The following is a 23,478-nucleotide window of genomic DNA, read 5'->3' on the forward strand; positions in this document are numbered from 1 at the left end:
TCATCCACAAACACAGCAGGGCGCGCTGTGTGATCATTTTTTCGAAGTAATGTATGACATTTGTTTTTGACTGATTTGTTTTCAGGTTTATTTCAGCAAAATACTGAATACATGCATTCAATTCTATGAAAGCAGATTTCCAGATCTTGGGTTGATTTGTTTTTGAGACAGAGAGAGTAGTGTCGTCAGCATACTGAACCAGTGTTCCATGCTGGATCACTGATTTAAATGTACAGACGTAAACTAGAAACAAGAGAGGCCCAAGGATGGAGCCCTGAGGGACACCGCGGGTCATTTTAATTTTGTTTGAAACAACGTTCGAGATTTCCACGCACTGGTCTCGATCCTTGAGGTAAGAAGCGAGCCACAAGTTGCGAGAGACCCCGCACGCCGCATTTTTTCCAACTGGTGCAACAGTGTCTCATGATGCACACAGTCAAAAGCTTTGGATAGGTCGAGGAATATGCTAAGCACATGTTCTCGTCCTTCCATTCCATCGACAACATTGTCCAAGAGGTTGCAGAATGAACACGAACGCCTGTTATCTCTTTACATTACACACATAACACATGAACTAAAATGTCAGTTTAACTGCCTTTTACAATCAAAATGCCATGCAATAATTAAAATAATAAAGAATTTATTTATATGCTTAGAAAGGGTTTTATAAAGTATATTGTACATTTTAGCCTAGAGGACACCTTACACGCTAAACCTTGCATGTCAGAAATGGTTTATATCATACGTTTCTTTTAACATTCAAATAATTATACAGTGTTATAGTTATTTGATAGCTATTAGAAGGATTATTTTTCATATCTATCCAGTTTTACATTTTTTACTTTTGTATGTTTTTAAAATACTAAAAAAACAAGTACATGTGTGCAGCTAAAGATTATCGTGCCAATTAACTCATTTTATAAGTTATAATAGCTTTAAAGATAAGACTTTAACACGTCAAAGTAAGTAAGTTTCAGTGTCATAATATATAAAAGAGAATAACATTTCTTAATTATAGCTAAATACCAAGTAGTTAAGACTACGTTATTATTTTAATAAGAATTTATTCTGCTAAAAACTATAATAAACTAAATATTTAAAATACACACAATACTATTGTGTTTCACTTTTACCAAGCAGTGTTAAGCATATGTTCTTTTTGAAATACCATACTTTAAATGGAATGTTTAAGTAAATTTCAAAACTGAAAACATGTTGTATAAAATGATAACTAACACAAAATATTAATTCAATGCCCTAATTCTATTTATCGAGCATAAACTATTCAACCGATTGTATTGAAATTTTACTTGCAAATTCCTTACGGTTTATGGGATGAATATAGACCTAGTCATATTTCGAAAATTCCTCTGGGCTGCGCCCCATTGGCTTTTAAAATGGCAAAATAATCCATCTTGGTCTCTAAAGTGATATATTAATTAAAGGAGCTTGTCAAATGTAATCGTCTGTACTTTGTAAACATTTTTTATTTCTTCAATTTGTTTACATTTATAGTGGTTAAATTCTAGTAAGAATTATTTCTAATTGGTAGTAGGAATAATCATTATTTTTTAAAGTAGTTTTAAAGTAGAATCTTAGCTATTATGTAAGTACTCACCTGCCTTAGAAAATATCTTAAAACATAAGAATTTGGCCTAGAAGTATTAGATCTAAAAGACTATGTTACTATTCTAACTGTCACTATAAATTTAAAGACTGATATAAATGTGATTTTAGTTTTTCTTTTGACAGAACTTGGCTTCTCTAATCTGTGATGTATTTTTTCCTGAACGGGAAACAAGGCAAAACCAAGCATCGAACATATTTGAACATAGTATAACATAGTAGTATCATACTAAGAACAAGTAACTTACAATGGCCATAACTCTAAACGGTTTGACCTAATGTCTTCATCGTGACAACAAAGCAAATTCAAAATTGGGAGTTGGAAATAAAAATCACTCGAACCAGACGTGCTCATACAGGTAAAAACGTGCAAAATTGCGTGCGAACTCGCGGGTTACTACTAGTAAGACCATACATTGTAATTTTTAAAGAATACAATTGACAAGTAATAAAAAAATAAAAGCATTTTATAAATTGAAAACATTAATATTATAATATTTACAACACATTTAAATTTCAATTCCCATATTACGTTTATAATATAGGCCTACTGTAAATATTGTATACTGTTAAATAAATTGTTGGATTTAAAAATAATCTTCCATTTATTTTAATGCATAAAAAACACTTTGCTCCTCTAACCAAAAATCATTAGACCAGCGTAGTAGAATTCCCAGTAAGAGCAAATACCTGTCAAATATTGTATCATTTGGAACTATAATGGCTCCTGTTAAACATATAGACTCAACATTGTTAATGTTTGGGTATCTTGCTCACAAGGAACGTTTTTAGTTAAAATCTTGCAACCTAGTACTAACTTTTGGCTGTAATCATGGTTTCCACACACTGACATACATTTTGGAACATGCATGAGGCCGTCCATCATGCTAACAGATTGTAGTTTAATTTTATGATTTCAATGTCTAAGGCAATGTAGCTTTTATATTTTGTAGCGATATACTGTATATTAAATTGATATCACATGAGTACATTTGAGGTTTTATATAAAAACGTTGCCATCTAGCGCCATCAGTGATTCCACACTATGATTAAATTATTCAACACAACCCCATAAGCGCGTGCTTAATGAGTTAAGCGGTTTCTGCTAACATATTACACGGATGCCTAAATCAGAAAATTTATCTAACATCCCACTTGGGTCTGAGCAAGCTGAAGGTGAGTGAGATAAAATAGGACCTTTAACACATGTAAATAAACTGTTTGTTTGAAGTATGTTTTTGACCATGGAAAGATTGTGACGGAAACAGGATATTTTCAGGATATTTGATATTTTTAAATTATACAAAACATTATTTTTTTATAGATCTGCAATATAATCTCTTCCTGAGATGAATAACTAACCTAGTTATGTGTTATATTAGCTATTCAAAAAATTATTGACACTTGCAGTTTGAATAACAAATAATTGACATATTTTAAAGCATTGACCGACTAGGTATGCATATACTTAAGTTTTTTCAATAAGGATTAATCTATAAAAAGACCAATTTGAAAATATTGAAACACAATGTAAGATATTTTTTAAATATCGACAGTCAAAATGTAATGACCTAAAACTTTCTCGGCGTAACTTTTAATGAGTTAGAAATTTATTATTTTAATTAAGCACTTCAAGTTTCATTTAATAGCTTAATACAATTTTCTACAAGAAAAGGTAGTTTGTTCCATAATTTTAAGTTAGTACTTTTTAATTTTTTATTAAAAATGTAAATAGCTGTCATATGAAATAAGGCATCGTTCAAAATATAATTTTTATTGGGAAGTGTTGTAATATCAACTACTCGTACTAGTTTCATTTTTTCCTATTGCTCAAAAAATCTTCAAATATTGCTTGTATTTTAATTCTTGGTTCATGAAACACTATCCTAAAGTGTGTTGTTTAAAGTTCTGTCTTGTATAGTTATAGATGTATAGTCATCTAAAAATTATGTAATCTGATAAATAAAGAAAGCGACTTTAATAAAAATCTTTATATAAAATACATACACTTGGTATTATACAACTGCAACTTATTTATCACCAATTAGTATTTTATCCTAACGTTTACTATTTCTTACAAGTTCTTATAAAATCTGAAAAAATGTTGTTCTACAGACGGTGATCTAGCAATGAGATTCTTCAAGTGATCGATATTAAAGTAAGTTCGTATTAATACCAATATCAGAAGAATTACTTGTGTGTTTGTATTGACATTGGCCGTACATTAATGTAGTTACGCTTGATAGCCGTGACCATTTTACTATAATGCTACGTGTTGAGTGTTAAGCTGTTGCTAAGCAACCACATTGCTTTCATTGTAAATTGAAATTCATAATTCATACTTACGTTCACAATCTAATCACGTCCTTTGACAGCTATATTAGTACAGATGTTATAGTAATCATTATGTTGATGTACCTTATGAAAGTGCTTAAATATTATTTAGATATGTCAGTTGTAAATATGTTATTTGTATATTATTAATTTAAAGCCTTTAAAAAACGGTAAAATTTAAATAGTGTTATAATTAACTAAGATTACTATAAAATGTTTTGGATAGGAATGTTTTTTATTGTAAACCCTAATCATATCTCCTCTTTCAGAACACTTGTAACAGTTAATACTAATAGTTTCATCATTTATATAGTACATTATTTACTCTAAATATGTGTATAAATAGAATTTTAATAGCTAAAGATTAAAAGCTTTATTGAATAACTTTATTATAATTCTTAAGTACATAATATAAGATTCTCTGATAATAGAACAATATAAGAAATCGAATTTCTTACAGCATTTTGAAAATCCCATGTAGTTAATCGATAATAGTTATAAATTCAATTTTATATCAATTCTTTTGGGATTGTAATAATAATTATTATATTACAGTTGCGTAGTGAGTAGTGCTCTACCGAATCTCTTTCGTAATCGGTCTCCCTGCATTTGAAGGAAAAGTTTCAAATCTAGATCTCATTACATTTTATATAGTCTATTTCATCCTTAAGATGACCAGCAGGCAGACTTAGAAACAAAATATCAGGCAAAAAGGAATTTTTAAAATCCCTCTGGCAGATAGAATATTAATTGTTTCCAAGATTCTGATTGACAGGCTTCATTGACGCTCAGCCAAACCATGTGTAGGGACTCAACCGTTTCTATCTAGACATGAAAACTCGATGTGTACAGATAAATTTCCTATAGAGAAATCTAGAAGATATTCAGGGAGCTCAAAGATCCAGTAAAAATATCATAAAGGAACTTCCATCGCCTTGTTGCCTTGATAGAAATGAAAAACTCGACATGCAAAATTGTAACTCCATAGCAGACCTATATAAACTTGAAATTCTTCATGGAGATTTATTTCCACAGAGGCAACATCAAGTTCGACGATAGTGTATATTTCTCCCCTTGAATGTGACTGTCAGAAAACTTTCCGAAGTCCCCCCCCCCCCACCCCCCCCCCCCCCCACCCCCCCCCCCCCCCACCCCCCCCCCCCCCCACCCCCCCCCCCCCCCACCCCCCCCCCCCCCCACCCCCCCATCAACTTTTGTAGGCTAGTCGGTCCTGTTTCACAAGCTACAAAACTGTGGGCAGTTTACAACTGAGGCAAAGCTTCTATTTGGACAAGATCAACGATGAAATATAATCTGCGTCCACTATTCCGTGGTAGATCGCGACTTAGTTGTTATACTGTCTACTAAATTAACAAAATGGTTCTCTCAAGTATACCTAGTCGTCGCATCACAATATGTGCAAGTTATAACAGTTTTAAAATATACTTGCTTTACTTTTAAGGGGTAAGAGTGACAATGATATCAGAAATGCTCACTTCAAAGTTTGTTCCGAATGTAAATAACCTCGAGCGGTATTTTGAGTAATAAATACATCAAATAGCATGATCAATGATGTCACAATTTCGCATAAGGATTTACATGCGAAAATGTTAATATAGAAAAAATCGTATTAGCCACACCCAAAAACCCTCTCCCAACGTTTATACCTACCAGAGAACTGCCACTAAAGAAATAAAAACACCCGGCAACCTGATGTGGAATTGCCACTCACTATACAATACATGTGAATGAGTGGCCAATGGAATATTTTGAATAATAAATTCATTACATATATTTTGTTTTGCGTGATAACTTATTCTCTATACTATACCTTTTTCCGCTTTTACAGCGAAGGGTGGACGCCTTACAACCATATTCAGATTACTCAAAACCAACTTTTATTCAGAGCAGAGTGAAACAACCTAATTTTTATTCAGCATTTTCGTAACTTAATACTCTGCAAATATTAGATGGATTTAAAAAGTCTGATATAATTTATAAATGTTTAAGCTGTTTATACATTATATCTAATAGTCTAAATGTTTTGTATATAGCTTACTTTTACGAAAGCTAATGTAATGAGTACTGTTCGTCATATAACAATAAATTGAAAGGTATTTATTCATTTAGTGTCGAATGATTCTATATTGATAAAACTATAGGATCCGCTAATTATTGACACACTTTCGTGTATTTGAGTATCTCTAAAAACAAATCTAAAATTATTCGGCGTATTTAATTTTTAAGATACAGATCTAATGGTACATATTTGAAACTTCGCGTACTATTAACATAAATTTTAATGAAAACCGATTGTTAAAAGGTGTAATAGAATTTTAAGGACATTGTCCATCGTTGATGTATTACAAAAAATATCACACTTATTATAAAATCATTTTAAAACATATTATAACGATGGCAAATGTCTAAAATTTCCATTTGTCAACACAAAGGTGTTTTTGGCGTTTTAGTTAATATTAAAAAGTTTATCCCATTCTTTAAATTAAATTGTTTTCTAAATATGTGACAATAATATTTAGGGCTGATGTTTAGTATACTATAAAATCTTAACCCAAAGTATGTATTTCATATCTTTTAGCGAATAAATTTATGTTTTTCAAATAAGCGATAATAAATAGTTTTTACTATTGTCGTGTAAGTATAAACGACGCTGTGGTAATCTATCAAAAATAAGAAAAATTAGAGTGTTTTGCTTATGTTTCAGAATATACATTTTTAAAATGGGTAGCACAATTTATAAAACTGAGAATGCGTCATTTTTAGATTAAAAAATAAATAATAAGTAGTTAGAAAACCTACTTTTTTAGAAATAAACTTGTGTCTGATTTGAATTATTTATTCAACTATATGATACATACGAGTATCAGGGGTTTGATCCTTAACGTCTTCTTAAACCGAGTATTTGATTTTTGTTAATTTACTGTGATTTTTTGTAAAAACAACTTGTAGTTTGTTAATGTGACAGTTTTAGTTAGATTACTTAGAAAAACAATTATGGGCATTCTCAACGTTGTAAAAGGAAACTTTAATCTGTACCAATGATTATTTACAAACGTTAATTCAGGTAGGTGTATTTTATATTGAACTAAAAAACTTTTGCTATTTTTTTCTAAAGATTTATAAAAAAACTCACTTACAAACACTACAAGTGTTTGCAGTTAATCTTTTACCCACATTAAATAAAAAAGACAAAAAGTGGTGTCAGGTTTTTCAACAGTATATCTTATGTTCAAACAATTTTTGTTAGTAATTGTATACACGGTTATAGAGCAGAACGCTAACTTCGAAATGTAGTGTGTGTTTTCAGTTAAAATGCAGAAGGTGGTCTTATTTTACGAGGTGAAATTATGGCTAAAAACCCTTCTCTAGCACTTAACCTGGAGATCGTTAGTTTAAATGTAACTTCCAACCCAACCCGTTGCTAATGACCGGACAGGCGTTCTGCTTTAAGGGAAAGATCGCTCAACAGTGACCATAAAACACCTGCCACTCTCAGGATTGCTTGATTCGGCTGATTATGCGTCACGAATTAAGATAATACAATTGAACCGATTCTCATTTATTTGGATCTTATGGTTCTATAAATCTGTTTTACAGAGTGAAGGAAGTCAATGTTTTATGAAGAATGATTTTAATTTTCAGCGTAGTTAGATTTTTTATACTAATACTTGACGTCGCCACGATGATACGTACAATATAATAACAAATTAGCCATGTTGTACTACGTTGGAAATTGTAAATTTTAAACATAGCTTATAAATGATTCGGTTCAGAGCGAGAATAGCATTGGAGCAGTTAGCGTCATATAAATTGTACCAGCAGCTATATCTTTACAGTAACAGAGGACAGTGAAAATTATAATGACAATAAACAAACTAAATAAAGTGAAAACAGTTCAAAACATGTGAACTAACAACAGGAGATATAATAACAAATACCACTCTCTTTTCTATGACAAACTAAGTACTATATAATATAAGGTGCTCTGTTTTGTCCACATCGCTGCAACTCATGCAGAAAATGTCTGTATAGTTCTGTATAGTATTTTTAAATAATTAACTAATCTTTTGATGAATTTTCAGCGAGTAAAGTAGGAATGGTAGTCTTATATTCATAGGTAAATAATTTCCTCTACGATAAAGTTTCAAATCTTGTAACCATCCACATAATTTTGTTATAAGACGATTACCGTGGTAACTATGGATCTTCCCTTCTGTAAACGTTACCCCAAATGTAGTATTTATTTATTTAACGGCAATACATCTTATACATACATTTTAATTAGTCAGATTACAACAACAACAGGATAAACAAAGTCCAATACATAAGCTAATAAATAACTATAAAAAACAACATAATCGAATAATAGCATTAAATATCATTACCACGAAGAATCTTAATAGAAACAAATACAAATACATCAATTTAAGATTCACTGTACTACAATCGCAAAAATAAATTAATACCAGAAGTATTATAAAAACAGAGAAAAAACACTTGAATGAGCGTTATTAGCAATAGAAATAAAAAATAATAAATGTTTAAAAAGGAATAACAAGATGGAAGACAAGAAAACATATATAACATTAAATATATTCTACTAACATAATATATTATACTACTCAGCAATAGACAGTTCTAGTACTGCAGCATTCAAACATTAGTAGTGAAACTCCTAAATCCGTGGAGGGAGGAAACCGAAAAAATTTGACTTCAGTGCAGATATCATTACCAGTTCTCAGAAACCTAGGAAACGTTGCTTAAACGGCAATGGTAGTTAGTCGGATGATAACGCCTGCCGAACAGCTGATGGTAACGGGTTCTACGAGGAAACATGGAGATCCACCTGATGAAGTATCTACTCTGGCAGTCGATATAAGGCATTCAAAAGTTTGAATAGGAAAACCATGTCCATCATTGTTCTCCGCTACGCAAGATTGAAGGGGAAGCTGCAGGCTGCATTTAATGTCCGGAATACCCACATGCCTGCACTGGAAGCCAATTCTGATCCCCACCATCCTGAAAAACCGCATCTGAACTGAATCCTAGTTACATGTTGGGTGAGGGGACCAGACCACATCGGAGAACTCCAGGTTAGGCCAAACGAGTCCAAAAAAGAGTCTTCAATGATGGAATAGAGAAATCCCGTCGATAGTTGCAGACTGACAAACCCAAGACCTCTTGCTGACTTGATAGCAATATTGGATATGTGTTCACCGAAGTCCAAGACTTCTACCTTCTTTCTTCTAGGTTAAGTATACTCCAAGATCTCGAACAGTCTAAACCCTATAAAAGAGTGACGCCATCCAGCAGGTAATATAAATTTCTGCTGAGTCTAGCTCTGGTATAGGTGATGATCACATATTTATTACTGTTCATATCCATGACATCAATCCTTACATCTCTCCAAGTCACTCCAAAGTCTTTTACTTGCTGATCAAGAGAGGTAATTTCTCTGAATATTGTAACATCATTTTAAAAACTAGGAATGATCTTTCAAGCCCACTTCCAATATCACTGATAAACCAGGCAAAACAACGGTCCTAATTGACTCCTCTTAGGAACGCCAGAGGAGTCAAATTTAATAGGTCTTGAAAGCACAAAAGAAAACTTTACAGCGCGTTCAGTCAGGTAACTCCAAGACCAAGAAAGTAAAGGACCAACGACAATTGCCTCGAGTTTTGAATCAAGTGAATCTTATCTAATGATATTATATAAACACAAATGTAGGTATATAGTGTGTTCGCGGGGTTTTGGCCTCTGGGATCCATCTTTGTCAAAGTTATGCAGACATTTTTGGTAAGGACTATCATGAGGACAACTGCAATAGGCTGATTTCCTAATTAAACTCACAAAATGGTTTAGTTGTCAAAATTGTACAAAAACAACTACACAGTTTACACATATACATTTTAAAATTTTAGGCCTACATTTATTCAACACAACAGCTAACCACGATAAGAACAGTCATACGACAGGTTAGATTACGTACTCCATCCCCACACTGCTCTCGGCGTTATTAGTAGATTAAATATGAATTTTAAATTCGTATGTATTATATTGTTAAAATACTGTAGTAACAGATTAATTTTAGGGTAGTACTATAAATTGTTTATAGGGTGTGTCCACATATCTGACGTAGAGCAAACAACAGATAAGCCTATTTCTGGCTAAAAATCCATAAAGTCATCCTAGTAGCGAGCGTTAGACCCAAATATGTATAATTTATGTAAATGTATAAAACAAACTAAATTGTGTGTGAGTACAAAAATTGAGTATTTTAGACCACCTGTTCAGTATGTATATAGTAACCGTAAAAATTTATATTAATAAGTATTTGAACTGAAATCGTATATTTTTACCCTTCGAAAATTTAGATATAGTTGGTATAATTATTAATTGCAAAAAAATAAATGTGATTAGAACAACTTAGGATGATTTTAAAAATGTTAAAAACCTTCATTTTAGGATAAAAAAAATTATTTATATTTACAATTAATTTACTTATCCAGAATGTCAATTTAGTGGATTTTAAAAACATAGTATTACATTTTGAAACAAGTCTAGAATGACTGCGACATTAACTGTTAAGTGAAGACAGTTGAATAAGTGTTTGAACATGTATAAACAATTTCATTTGATTGTTTGTATGAACAAAATTGATTGTTGGACATAAAAGTTTTGTAAAATTGAAGTTAAATGAGTTTTTATAGGACACATTCCTGTAAGAGACCTTAATTTATTTTCAATAATCACTAGAAATTATTTATTTTTACGTCATGTATGAATGGAATAATATGTTAATTTAACTGGAAATAATAATAACTGTATTATTATCAAAGCATCAAAGCCCGCGATGTGAGGCTCTCAAAGAAAACTATGAAGTACCCGGTTTATCGAGTATTCATTGTATTGCACTGTATTCAGTAACTACTGATTGGCACTGAAACTTAACATGAACATTCTTAGGATCCCTGGATATCATATATACTTATTGTTACTTCGAAAATCCTTTCGGGCTGCGCCCCACTGGCTTCCATAATGAGAAACTCCATCTTGGTTTCTAAATTTGCATTACAGCAAACAAATATTATTAATTTGTGAAGGAAACAGAATTTTTCCGGACATTTGCGATCGTTCAGTTAAACAAGAAATCAGTAACACTACGTTTCGAGATCTGCAATCTGATCTCTTCTTCAGGTAAAGAACTAACCTAATACATAATTACAAACTAGGTTAAAATAAACAAATCTTACCAAAGCGTTGTGGCACGCCTTAGTCAGGAATCGCAATACAACATATAGGTTGCGATTCCTGACTAAGGCGTGCCACAACGCTTTGGTAAGATTTGTTTATTTTTAAAACCTAGTTTGTCAATTATGTATTAGGTTTAGTTCTTTATTACTGAAGAAGAGATCAGATTGCAGATCTCGAAACGTAGTCTGTTACTGATTTCTTGTTTTTCACTGAACGATGGCAAATGTCCGGAAAAATTTCTGTTTCCTTCACAATCCTTCCATCGTCAAAAATAACCTTCAAACAAAAGTATTATTAATTTAAATAGATTTTACGTGTAATCAGCTGTTCCATGTAAACATTGGTATAATAATGATATGTTTAACTTAGTTAACAACTATTTTCAATTTCTTTTAATTTATAGTGTGATAGCATAGAGTAAGCTTGATAGTAACAACACTTCATATTTAAACCCTAGGGATGAAATGCTCATAAACGTGACTATGTTATTTATAAGACACTTATTTTTTACGGACAAAGAGATAAATAATGTCTATTTCTAATTGTTATGAATCAAAACGAATTGTATATTTAATTTTTAAATGAAAATCTCGTATAAACATTGTAAAACAGTTGAACACATTCAGTAACCGTAGCTACTCGTTTGCGAGACATAAATTGAAATTAATGCCTAATTGCCAGATTATATTAATATACACACGTATTCGGCCATGTAACAATAATTATAATCTATGTTTTTACTTTTGCAAATATCGCTTGACGAAGTGGAGTGTAACAAGGATTCATAATGTAAACCTTGCTGACCACCAGATATTTCTGGCAAGTTTTAGATCATTCAGGACAAAGTTATCTTCAAGATTATTAAGATTGTAAATTGGTTGGTTCTATAGATCCTACTTGTAGTTCGTATTTGAAAGGTTTGGGCGGGAGGATTGTTGATTGCGGACATTCCCGGCTGCCATCACGTCTCCAATGACTGACCAATGCAACCATAACTAGGGGAGTGTTTTGCACTGTAGGCTCATGCAAACCTCCGGAAGGTTGAAAATGAAAGGTCTTTTCCTCTCATTTGCTCAGTACATCGTTAAACTAATACTTACATGGTTAGAGCCATGTTAAACTATCAATGTTTTTAATCACTTACTCCTTGTTAATAAACCACTATAAGCGGATACTTCAACATCCAAGACAAATATATGTCTTGAAGAAATTACAGCCTTAGACAGTACCAATGTAAAAACAGCAGAAAATTGTGTGTCTCAAGAACACAAACATATTTTAGTAAACAATTTGATAATATCCTTTAACGTTCTTTAGATTTTAATTAATACTCAAAACATTAGAGATTATATTATTAACCTACTAAATTACGCTACGCTATAGTATCAACATTTTCAGCATTTGCTCCATATCCAGATCCGTAGGGGGAATTAATAAAGCCCTAAATCGTACCTTAATATTGAATTACATGTTAAAACATAGTATGAGATCCCTTCCTACAAAAAAGAATTAAGGGATTATACCATAGAGCAGCTATGGTTTTGCTGTTACCAGAAGTGATGTTAAAATGGTTGGCAGGGCGAGAGCCCGTCCCCCCCCCGGGAGGGCACAGCAGATGTTAGGAACGATTGTGACCCCTCCCGGTCAATTATACTCCGTCACCACTCCACTCGCCCTCGGTCCGGCGGGACCAGCTCACTTCTGCACCCCGACCACGCGAGGCTCTTGCTACTCCGGGGCCCCAGCTCTCCAGAGCACGTGTCGGAGGAAGAGTTTGGCCCCCAGAGTGGCAGCTCCAGCAATGCCTCGTCCATTGACAGCCGTCGCGGGCGGCCGCCTTGGCCTCGGTGGCTTCGCGACACTCCGACCACTGGGAACGACGGCGTAGGATTTCCACCATGACGGCACGTTATCCCCTTCTGGACGCACTAGACTTGGAGTACGCACTACTCAGGGCGGCCGCCAGAGGGAAGCGTTGGTCCCTACAGCCTCTCAGAATCCTTACTATAAGCTGACGTTCACGCAGAGCCTTGCGTTTCCCGCTCTGGCGAGAGGGCTTGATGGGAAACGTCCGACGCTCGTCTCAGACCCATCCCGCCACCATAGGGACCCATCGGACTCCGGACTGAACGCCTTCGCCAAGATAGACACCGCTCTATTTCTAATGCTCGTCAGTGTCATGGTGTTCGGTGTCGTGTACAAGTTCGTAAGAACGTGAGGGTTGCTGCTGTCCCCACCTGAGGGACAGCACACCGCTAACTCAGGACCACCCCCTGTACGGCCACAGGATAAGCACCCCCCTCTCGATGTACCCTCACACTTTTGAGCGGACGCTAAAACACATTCCGTGTTCCATCGCCCTATTGTCCTTTCTCTTCTATTTTGTTCCGATCAAAAGGCGAAATCCAAATTGTGTAATGTGTTCATATTCCTAGAGGCCACAAAATAATTCTATTTGCTACGTGAATGTTGCTGACTTATTGATTGCAATGTTTGGCTTAAGACCACTTTTTATGTATTTGCAATTAATCATTCGAGATTACTGTCCGTCTTTTCAAATACTGGGTCATTGTGGGCCACAATACATTATCTAAAAATGGTTTTCTGCCTTTTTTCTTAGAATACTTTATTAGATTCAAACTACATTGTTGAAAGTAAGCTGTAACTCATGAGTTAGCTTTGAAAGAATTAAATGTTTTATACAAGTGTGTCAGAAGACCATTATAGTTTTATTTTTTATACGGCTCAACTACGCATATTTAACTATCCAAGTGCTAATAGAATATAAGTAAATAATTGTGTAAATATAATAGGTATGTTGTTATATAACCGCTTTTTCTGTGTATACAATTATGGTTTATTGTACAAAAACAATCTTCACCCTCTTATATCGAAATTTCATTTGTTATAAATAATGTTTAGAAAGTATGTTTATTACTTCGCGCTTGATGTACTATTAGAGAAGTACGATCAGTTTTGCTATTTACAGTAATTGAAACTTATATGGAAAGATCGCTTTATATATATATTTTTTTAATAATGTTATGTTTCTGCAACAATTTACAACAAAGCTGCATTCACGAGTGCTTGTACATGTGAGGTGTATATTTAATTTTTGCTTTTATTATAATGGTTGGTGATAACGCAATAATATCTATAAGTCTTATACAAGAGTTTAAATTCTCATTAATGGGTTTGAAAGTTATTAATATACAATACTTATGTGTAGTTAAAATAACATTATTCTTAATGATCATGAACTGTACCTTATGTTCTTATGTTTTTTGCTGTATAAAATAAACAGTTAAATCATTTGCCATCAACCCATAACCCAAACGCTTGTTCATAATTATCCTCTGTTAAAACAAAGCTGTGCCAATGTAAGATTTTCATTAAATGATTTGATCTAAATAATTTCTTAGTGTTGATTAAATATAAAAGGCTTCGAGATCTGCTAAAATAAATAACATAAGAATTTGACAAAAGAATCTGTGTTATTTCATATATTTGGTTATTATTATATTTATCTTTATGGAAAAAAATACTAAGGTAAAAACCTTTATGTATCTACTGTAAGTTACAATCATTGTGTTTAAAACTGCATTTAAGTAAATCATTACCTTGAAATCGAATTTTTATGCTCATAGAACTGTAATCAAAAGAATTCTTTCTTAATTCATTAAAAATTGCATATTATTTAAAAGGTTAAAAATTGTAAAAATAAAACATGATTGTCATTAGGGAGAGTAAAACTAATAATTTCTAGGCCATACACTGTTGGAAGATGTTCGTTGGATGGGAAAATTACTTATTCGTTTAAATATCTGGTTGTAATAAAATAACTGTTAACCGATTAAAACCAATATACGAAAACATTTATTTCATCCATCCTGGTTTTACAGAACGCATGTAAATAAAGCAGACATAATTGTCAAGTGAATAGCGAGAAAGTGGTGGTGGTTTGAAACGATATGACAACATCGCTTCGCTTCAAATTCCATTGGAACCTATTTTCGTGCGGGTGAACATATAGTACGATCATTTAATCAATGTCATATATGAATGAAATATGGTGAAAACTGAACTAAACATGTGGTTTTGTTTTATAAATAATTTATGGCAGCACGTTAAAATGTATTAAATATTTTCACTATTATTATACTCTTTAATGATAACTTATGTTTTTTAAATGTAATGTTGTTTTATATACAAATATAAAGCAATGATTGTGGTGAACTGACAATTCAATTAAAAATCACTTAAACATGATAAAATCAATGTAATAATCTTAAACAATTACCATACATTCTTGAAGGTTCCTTACAGTTCAACGAGATGAGAAGTCTTTTAGCACTAAATTAAATTAATTACTATCTTTGATTACATAACAGAAACTAGGTAGTTTTTTTAGTATGGACTTCACAAACAATGTTTATTTTCCCCCCCCCCCACCCCCCCCCCCCCCCACCCCCCCCCCCCCCCACCCCCCCCCCCCCCCACCCCCCCCCCCCCCCACCCCCCCCCCCCCCCACCCCCCCATATGAATATAAGACTACCATTCCTACTTTACTCGCTGAAAATTCATCAAAAGATTAGTTAATTATTTTTAAAAAAAATACTATACAGAAATATACAGACATTTTCTGCATGAGTTGCAGCGATGTGGACAAAACAGAGCACATTATATTATATAGTACTTAGTTTGTCATAGAAAAGAGAGTGGTTTGCTTATTATATCTCCTGTTGTTAGTTCACATGTTTTGAAACTGTTTTCGCTTTATTTAGTCTGTTTATTGTCATTATAATTTTCACTGTCCTCTGTTACTGTCCAAAAAGATATAGCTGCTGGTACAATTTATATGACGCTAACTGCTCCAATGCTATTCTCGCTCTGAACCGAATCATTTATAAGCTATGTTTAAAATTTACAATTGCCAACGTAGTACAACATGGCTAATTTGTTATTATATTGTAGGTATCATCGTGGACGTCAAGTATTAGTATAAAAAATCTAACTACGCTGAAAATTAAAATGATTCTTCATAAAACATTGACTTCCTTCACTCTGTAAAACCGATTTATAGAACCATAAGATCCAAATAAATGAGAATCGGTTCTATTGTATTATCTTAATTCGTGACGCATAACAGCCGAATCAAGCAATCCTGAGAGTGGCAGGTGTTTTATGGTCACTGTTGAGCGATCTTTCCCTTAAAGCAGAACGCCTGCCCGGTCATTAGCAACGGGTTGGGTTGGAAGTTACATTTAAACTAACGATCTCCAGGTTAAGTGCTAGAGAAGGGTTTTTAGCCATAATTTCACCTCGTAAAATAAATGACCACCTTCTGCATTTTAACTGAAAAACACACACTACATTTCGAAGTTAGCGTTCTGCTCTATAAACCGTGTATACAATTACTAACAAAAATTGTTGAACATAAGATATACTGTTGAAAAACCTGACACCACTTTTTGTCTTTTTTATTTAATGTGGGTAAAAGATTAACTGCAAACACTTGTAGTGTTTGTAAGTGAGTTTTTTTTTTATAAATCTTTAGAAAAAAAAAATAGCAAAAGTTTTTTAGCTCAATATAAAATACACCTACCTGAATTAACGTTTGTAAATAATCATTGCGTACAGATTAAAGTTTCCTTTTACAACATTGAGAATGCCCATAATTGTTTTTCTAAGTAATCTAACTAAAACTGTCACATTAACAAACTACAAGTTGTTTTTACAAAAAAATCACAGTAAATTAACAAAAAATCAAATACTCGGTTTAAGAAGACGTTAAGGATCAAACCCCTGATATCTATCATATAGTTGAATAAATAATTCAAATCAGACACAAGTTTATTTCTAAAAAAGTAGGATTTTTTAACTACTTATTATTTATTTTTTAATCTAAAAATGACGCATTCTCAGTTTTATAAATTTGTGCTACCCATTTTAAAAATGTATATTCTGAAACATAAGCAAAACACTCTAATTTTTCTTATTTTTGATAGATTAACACAGCGTCGTTATATTTACACGACAATAGTAAAACTATTTAATATCGCTTATTTGAAAAACATAAATTTATTCGCTAAAAGATATGAAATACATACTTTGGGTTAAGATTTTATAGTATACTAAACATCAGCCCTAAATATTATTGTCACATATTTAGAAAACAATTTAATTTAAAGAATTCTCTGGGATAAACTTTTTAATATTAATTAAAACGCCAAAAACACCTTTTTGTTGACAAATGGAATGTTAGACATTTGCCATCGTTATAATATGTTTTAAAATGATTTTATAATAAGTGTGATATTTTTTGTAATACATAACGATGACAATGTCCTAAATTCTATTACACTTTTAACAATCGGTTTTCATTCAAATTTATGTTAAATACACGAGTTTCAAAATGTACCAATATATCTTTATCTTAAAAATTAAATACAGAATAATTTTAGATTTATTTTTAGAGAACAAATAACGAAAGTGTCAATAATTACGGATCCTATAGTTTTATAATATAAATATTTACCTAAATGAATAAATACCTTTCAATTATTGTTATATGACGACAGTACTCATTATTAGCTTTCTAAAAGTAAGTATAACAAAAATTTAGATATAGATTAAATATAAACAGCATAACATTTATTATATCAGCTTTTTAAATTCATCTAATATTTGCAGAGTATTAATTACGAAAATGCTGAATAAAATTAGGTTGTTCTCTGCTGAATAAAAGTTGGTTTAACGTATGTGTTGTAGCATCCACCCTCGCTGTAAAAGCGGAAAAGGTATTATAGACAATAAGTTATACGCAAAACAAAATATATGTATAATTATTTTCAAAATATTCCATTGGCCTATTCCATGTATTGTAAGTGAGTGAATTCCACATCAGGGTTGCAGTTTTTTATTTCTTTATGGCTGTCAGGAGGTACAGTATAAACGTGGAGAGGGTTTTTGGAGTGGTAAATACGAATTATTTTCATTACTTTTGCAATAAATCCATGGAAATTGACAATTGCCATGCTATTGTGTATGTATTACAAATACATTTACTTGGACAAACTTTGAGTGAGCATTCTGATATCTTGTCACCTCTTTCCCCCTTAAAAGTAAAGCAAGTATTATTTTAAAAACTGTTATAACTTGCACAATTGTATGCACGTAGGTATAATTAATTGGAGAACATTTCGTTAATCAAGTACGTATAAACTAAGCGATCTACCACGGATAGTGGACGCAATTATATTCATCGTTGGTTTTCCAAATAGAAGTTGCTAGTTGTAAACTGCCACAGTTTGTAGCTTGTGAACAGGACCGCTAGCACAAGTTGACAGTTTGGTGCAGACCAGGCTAATTCTATGACGTCATCGCTGCCATGGTGCTGATGACGTCGTAAACACTTCCATTGCAACACGGGACTAACGTTGTATCTCTAACAGGACCATATACACTATAGTCGATCGTTATTCTTCTTGAAGTTTTATTTTATTTCTTAATACACATATTCGAGAAAGGAATGTGTATACTTAAGTTTGATGAATAGTTTAATTAATGAATTCACCTACAAATGCACACTAAATACTCCTTAAATATGGCTTTTTTTTATTTAATTTGATTGCAACTATATTTCAAATCATTATTAATATACTTATATATTATAAATAACAAAACAATAATGAAAGGTGTTAAAGGTGTTACTTAAAGTGATAATGTAGACAATATTTTGATAGTATATTGTGATATCAAAGGCGGTTTCAGGAAACATTTATTATCATGTATGTGTTGTTCAAATTCCCAAAAGAACACCACTTAGAAGAGAAACTACAGTGAAATCTCTGAAATAAATATATCGACTTAAATTTTCTTAGTTGTACATATTTATGGTCAGAGTTATCAGCTGGATTATATCTTAACTACACGGTATTTGTATGCTTCGATAATAGCATAATTTTTGAATTATGAACGAAATTGTGCCAATTGACTAATTGAAAGATACGAGTGACGACTTACCTAAATATCCTTGCCAAAATATCATATTAAAAACAGTGTGCATCGGCACGATGGAGAAGAAGGCAGATATATGTTATCCAGTGTATATTATCTTTTATATTCATTTGTTTTAAGAAGTTATCGATATAGAGATAAATAACTGTATATATACATACCTGGACAGATTCGATGCCGGAGTCGTGCTGGTGGGTGGTGGACTCCTCTCCGGGGAACACGAAGCTCTGGCCATCGGCCTCGCCTCGCGGGGAATCTTGGCTGGGCCAGACCTGCAGTAGGGGCAGCGAGCAAAGCGGACCTTTGGTGTCCGAGTCGGTGCCACCACTGCCTTCTTCCCCGCCACTGTCCGCTGGTACCGCACTCTGCTTCCGAGATCCCCACAGTCGCCGCAGGTCCCTCAGTGGCATCTGCAACAGAACAAGTCTTAGTCACCATCTCGACTTCACAGATTAATGATGGACAAAAATTTACGTAATTCTGAAATTGAAAAAGATAAATTTTGCAGGAACCAGACACTTTTATTATCCTTGAAAACTGATATTAATGGGCCAGACAAAGGCCAGGAACTGATAACTCTTACAAAACTTTGATTGGTCTACAGGATCACATTTATTATATATCACCAATGCATATTTTTCCAGGAAGAAGATTCACTCCTGATCGGTTTACTATCCAGCTATACCAAAACTGGGAACTGGTAAAACCGAATTGTAATCTGTATTTGGGAAATCCTATGGTTGTCCAAGAGTGGCACATCATTAACTACAGTATGGATATACTGAGATTGCAGGGTGGATCGATAGATGTAGTCTACTGCGGAGGATGACTGATGCAGTGACTGGAACTCCCATAGTGTTAAAGGCTACTGATAGTCTGGACGTAAGGGTGTGCTGTTCTCTGCACACTTTTACTGGAGAGGCTGGAACAGAGCTGTCCTACATTTCTTTCAAGGTGACGTGACTGAGATAATACTCACTATCCATCTTCGTAGGATTTTGATAGGAGGTGGCCCATAACTCCAACCTTGCCATCCTGAATATCCTGTCACTCCTGAAGCAAGCAAAAAAGCCTTTTTAGTACTACGAGGAATGAAAGTTTTCTCAGCTTCTTGACCTAAGTTAACAAAATATTTATGGTAGATTATATATGCCTTATTATATATATATATATATATATATATATATATATATATATATGGGTCTAGACACCCGATTAAACATTAATTTTTAATATTTGCCAAGAAATAAGGAAATCTTATGCTTTTTAAAGCAAATAGGCGAAAAGAATGGAAAAAAACAAACTTTAAAAAAATATAAATAGTAAAATAAAATAGGAATAATATCATTATTAAGCACATTAGAGTTGAATATGCAATAATAACAAATAAAATGTATGGATTGTTTTGGATATTGATTGACTTCTCTCTGAATATGATGTTTGCTGGCTAGTTGTATTATAATATGAAACAGAGGCATAATTTAAAGAGATATATGGCATTCTTTTGTTTATAAATGTTTGGTTATAAATAAGGTTAGAGAGTTTATGTTTTTTTTTTTACTTTTTAAAATTTTCCAATGAAAATGCCATACACCTCATTTAAAATTGGCTGAAGTGCAATAGTTTACTTTATATTTCCTGATAATATCAATGGAAGGATATTTATTAGTAAAACGTACCGTCTACATCGATACTGATACAAGCGAATTCACGATTTGTCCAAATTTATACCTAAATATATTTAGTAGATTTACTATAATGGATTTTATATTAATAACATTATTTTCATTTCTTGAATTAGAAAACTTAGCGGAACTGGTCTGATATAATAAAATGAACTACTTCAAATAAATAAATAATCGTTAGAGGAAATATATTAAAAAATTAATCATTCTATTTACATAAATTTTCAACAAAAGAGTTTTAGTACTAGTCTACAATTAAAACTTAAAAGCAGGATTTACTTTACATATAATGAATTTAAATCTGCCATGTAATGTGTTGTACTTTTAGAGGAATTTTCATTAAAAATTCATATAAATTTATTATTATATATAAAACACTCAAGTAAATATATATTTGGTGTTCCTTGGACACTTTTAGAGCCGAACTAAATCGAATAAATTTCTATAAATTTTTAAGGTCATTTCTGACAATAAATCTAAAACTATAATCTAAATTATAATTTCTAATACAAAAACTAAATTAATTGTAACACACTTCTTTTCCAGTCCTATTACATATTTAGGCATTTTTCAGGGGTATTTTAGTGTTATATGTCGGCAGTAATGTACTGGAAACAATGAATACGTCCCACTTCGAGTCAGCCATTACTGCAGTTAACTGATTGGATTTAGAACTTGGTTTTTCAAAATATTTGCAAAATGATTACGAAATGTCGGAGCAGGTTGTGCTTGGTAAAGTACTTTAGAATATATTGGAACATTAGAATATAAATATGTAGTAAAAACAACTTTAAAAAGTAGCAAAATTTCATACAAGATAATGAGTTTTAAAGATAAACTCTATACATTTTACTCGAAGAGCATACATATGATATCATCTACAAGATGATATGTATGTGCCTCAGGAGTTTGTTTTAAAATTTTTAGTTTTTTGGACACCGTATAAAATAAAATTGTTTCATTTTTATTACAATTTATAACATTTTTCAGATGATAAAATATAAAGCAGAAATAAACTTTAAAAATAGCTTTAACTGTGTAAATATTCCAAATAATAAAGAATAACATTAATTTAAATTAGGAACACAACTAGAAGAAAAATACTAGAAATAGTGATTAAAAACTATTAACAGAATAATCGATGTAGAATATAATCAATTACAAAATATTTTCGGAGAAGAAATTTATAAATATAGATTTAGAGCTCAAAATTTGGCTAAGAATTAAGACAATATATGAAGTTCTGGAAGAGTATCAAGTTCTTTTGTTTGAGTATTATTGTATTATTGGTTGTGATGTGAATGTTTAAAAGACTATAGATAGTTCCTTAAACAATATTTTTCCTTATACACTTTTTATATTATTTTAGATCATATTCTTAAATTTTAAGATTAGATCAGGAAATAATCCTTAGAATGTAGGTTATAGAAGAAATTTAAATAGATCTTTCATTGATTCCAAGCAGATTTGACAAGACTCTTATTACATTTTTTATTTGAAGCAGAACGGAACTCTCTATTGAATTTTTTACTCAAAGCTGATGGACAAAATTATTTATTCGAAGCAGATGGACAAAGTCTTTTAATTCGAAGCAGATTAACAAAATCCTTGATTCGAAGGAGATAGACAATATTTTCACGTTATAATGTTTCAATAAACTTAAAAGCACTTTTTCAAGCAGAAACTACTTTGAACTTTTGCATTCATGTAAATCCACTCAGTTAACTGCTGTAATGCTAAGATGCTTTAAGTAATATTGTACTGGCTGATTCAAAGTAGAATGTGGTTGAAGCTTCCAGAACAGTACTTCCTACTTTAGAACAGAAATAGTACTGGAAAATTGCATGAGTTTGTAATATTTCTAAAACAGTATATTACAATAATGTTTTATTTTATTAGAAATTATAATTTAGATTGTAATTTTAGACTTATTCTTAGAAATGTCCTTAAAAATTGACATCCATTCATTCGATCTGGTTTGGCCTTGAAAGTGTCTTAGGAGTAATTTTTTGAAACTTACGTCTTCATCAGAAGCGTGAAGACGGATGCCTGGCTGACCCCTAGCTTCCGAAACAAGTAGTTTTGTCCTGGATGGGACATAAGACACACGGACCAGGCATGATGTCATCCGAAAGGGTCCCGGCCTGGGCCCTCCGTGGCCCGTAGGGGGTTTAGTGGGTAGTCCGCAAGGGTGTCACACACTCCGTGCGCAAATGCATTCCCCCTACGTAAAAAAAAATTTAAAAAAATATAAAAAAAAAATAAAATTACTGAGTGTGTTTTTTTTTTTTTTTACTATTTAGATTTTTTTGCCTCGAACTTTACACTTACTTTTAGAAATTTCCTTAAAAATTAATAGCAATTTGTGCGATTTACTTCGGCTCTAAAAGTGTCCAAGAACCCTTAAATATATATTTAAGTTTATTTACGTTTTCTTTAATTAAAAACAAATTGTCAACACCTTTACTTGAGATGAATAACACCAATGGGCACAGCGCAAGTGTGTTTAAGCCAAACGAATTCGGTTTTATCAAG

The 23,478-nt window shown here is 32.3% G+C and overlaps 1 protein-coding gene and 1 pseudogene across 1 annotated transcript; one reads left to right on the forward strand and one right to left on the reverse strand.

Moving 5' to 3' along the window:
* The first annotated feature begins 8,751 nt into the window (after positions 1 to 8,751).
* On the forward strand, positions 8,752 to 13,562 carry LOC124365617 (annotated as a pseudogene).
* LOC124365618 lies at positions 13,494 to 23,014 on the reverse strand. The gene is made up of 3 exons (XM_046821608.1): positions 22,964 to 23,014; positions 19,420 to 19,668; positions 13,494 to 13,571 (listed from the first exon to the last, which is right to left on the reverse strand). The coding sequence occupies exons 2-3, from the start codon at positions 19,666 to 19,668 to the stop codon at positions 13,494 to 13,496; spliced, it is 327 nt and encodes a 108-aa protein (XP_046677564.1). The 5' UTR covers positions 22,964 to 23,014.
* Positions 23,015 to 23,478: the final 464 nt, after the last annotated feature.

The sequence above is a fragment of the Homalodisca vitripennis genome, chromosome 6, assembly GCF_021130785.1.
Source record: "Homalodisca vitripennis isolate AUS2020 chromosome 6, UT_GWSS_2.1, whole genome shotgun sequence".
NCBI lineage: Eukaryota > Metazoa > Arthropoda > Insecta > Hemiptera > Cicadellidae > Homalodisca > Homalodisca vitripennis.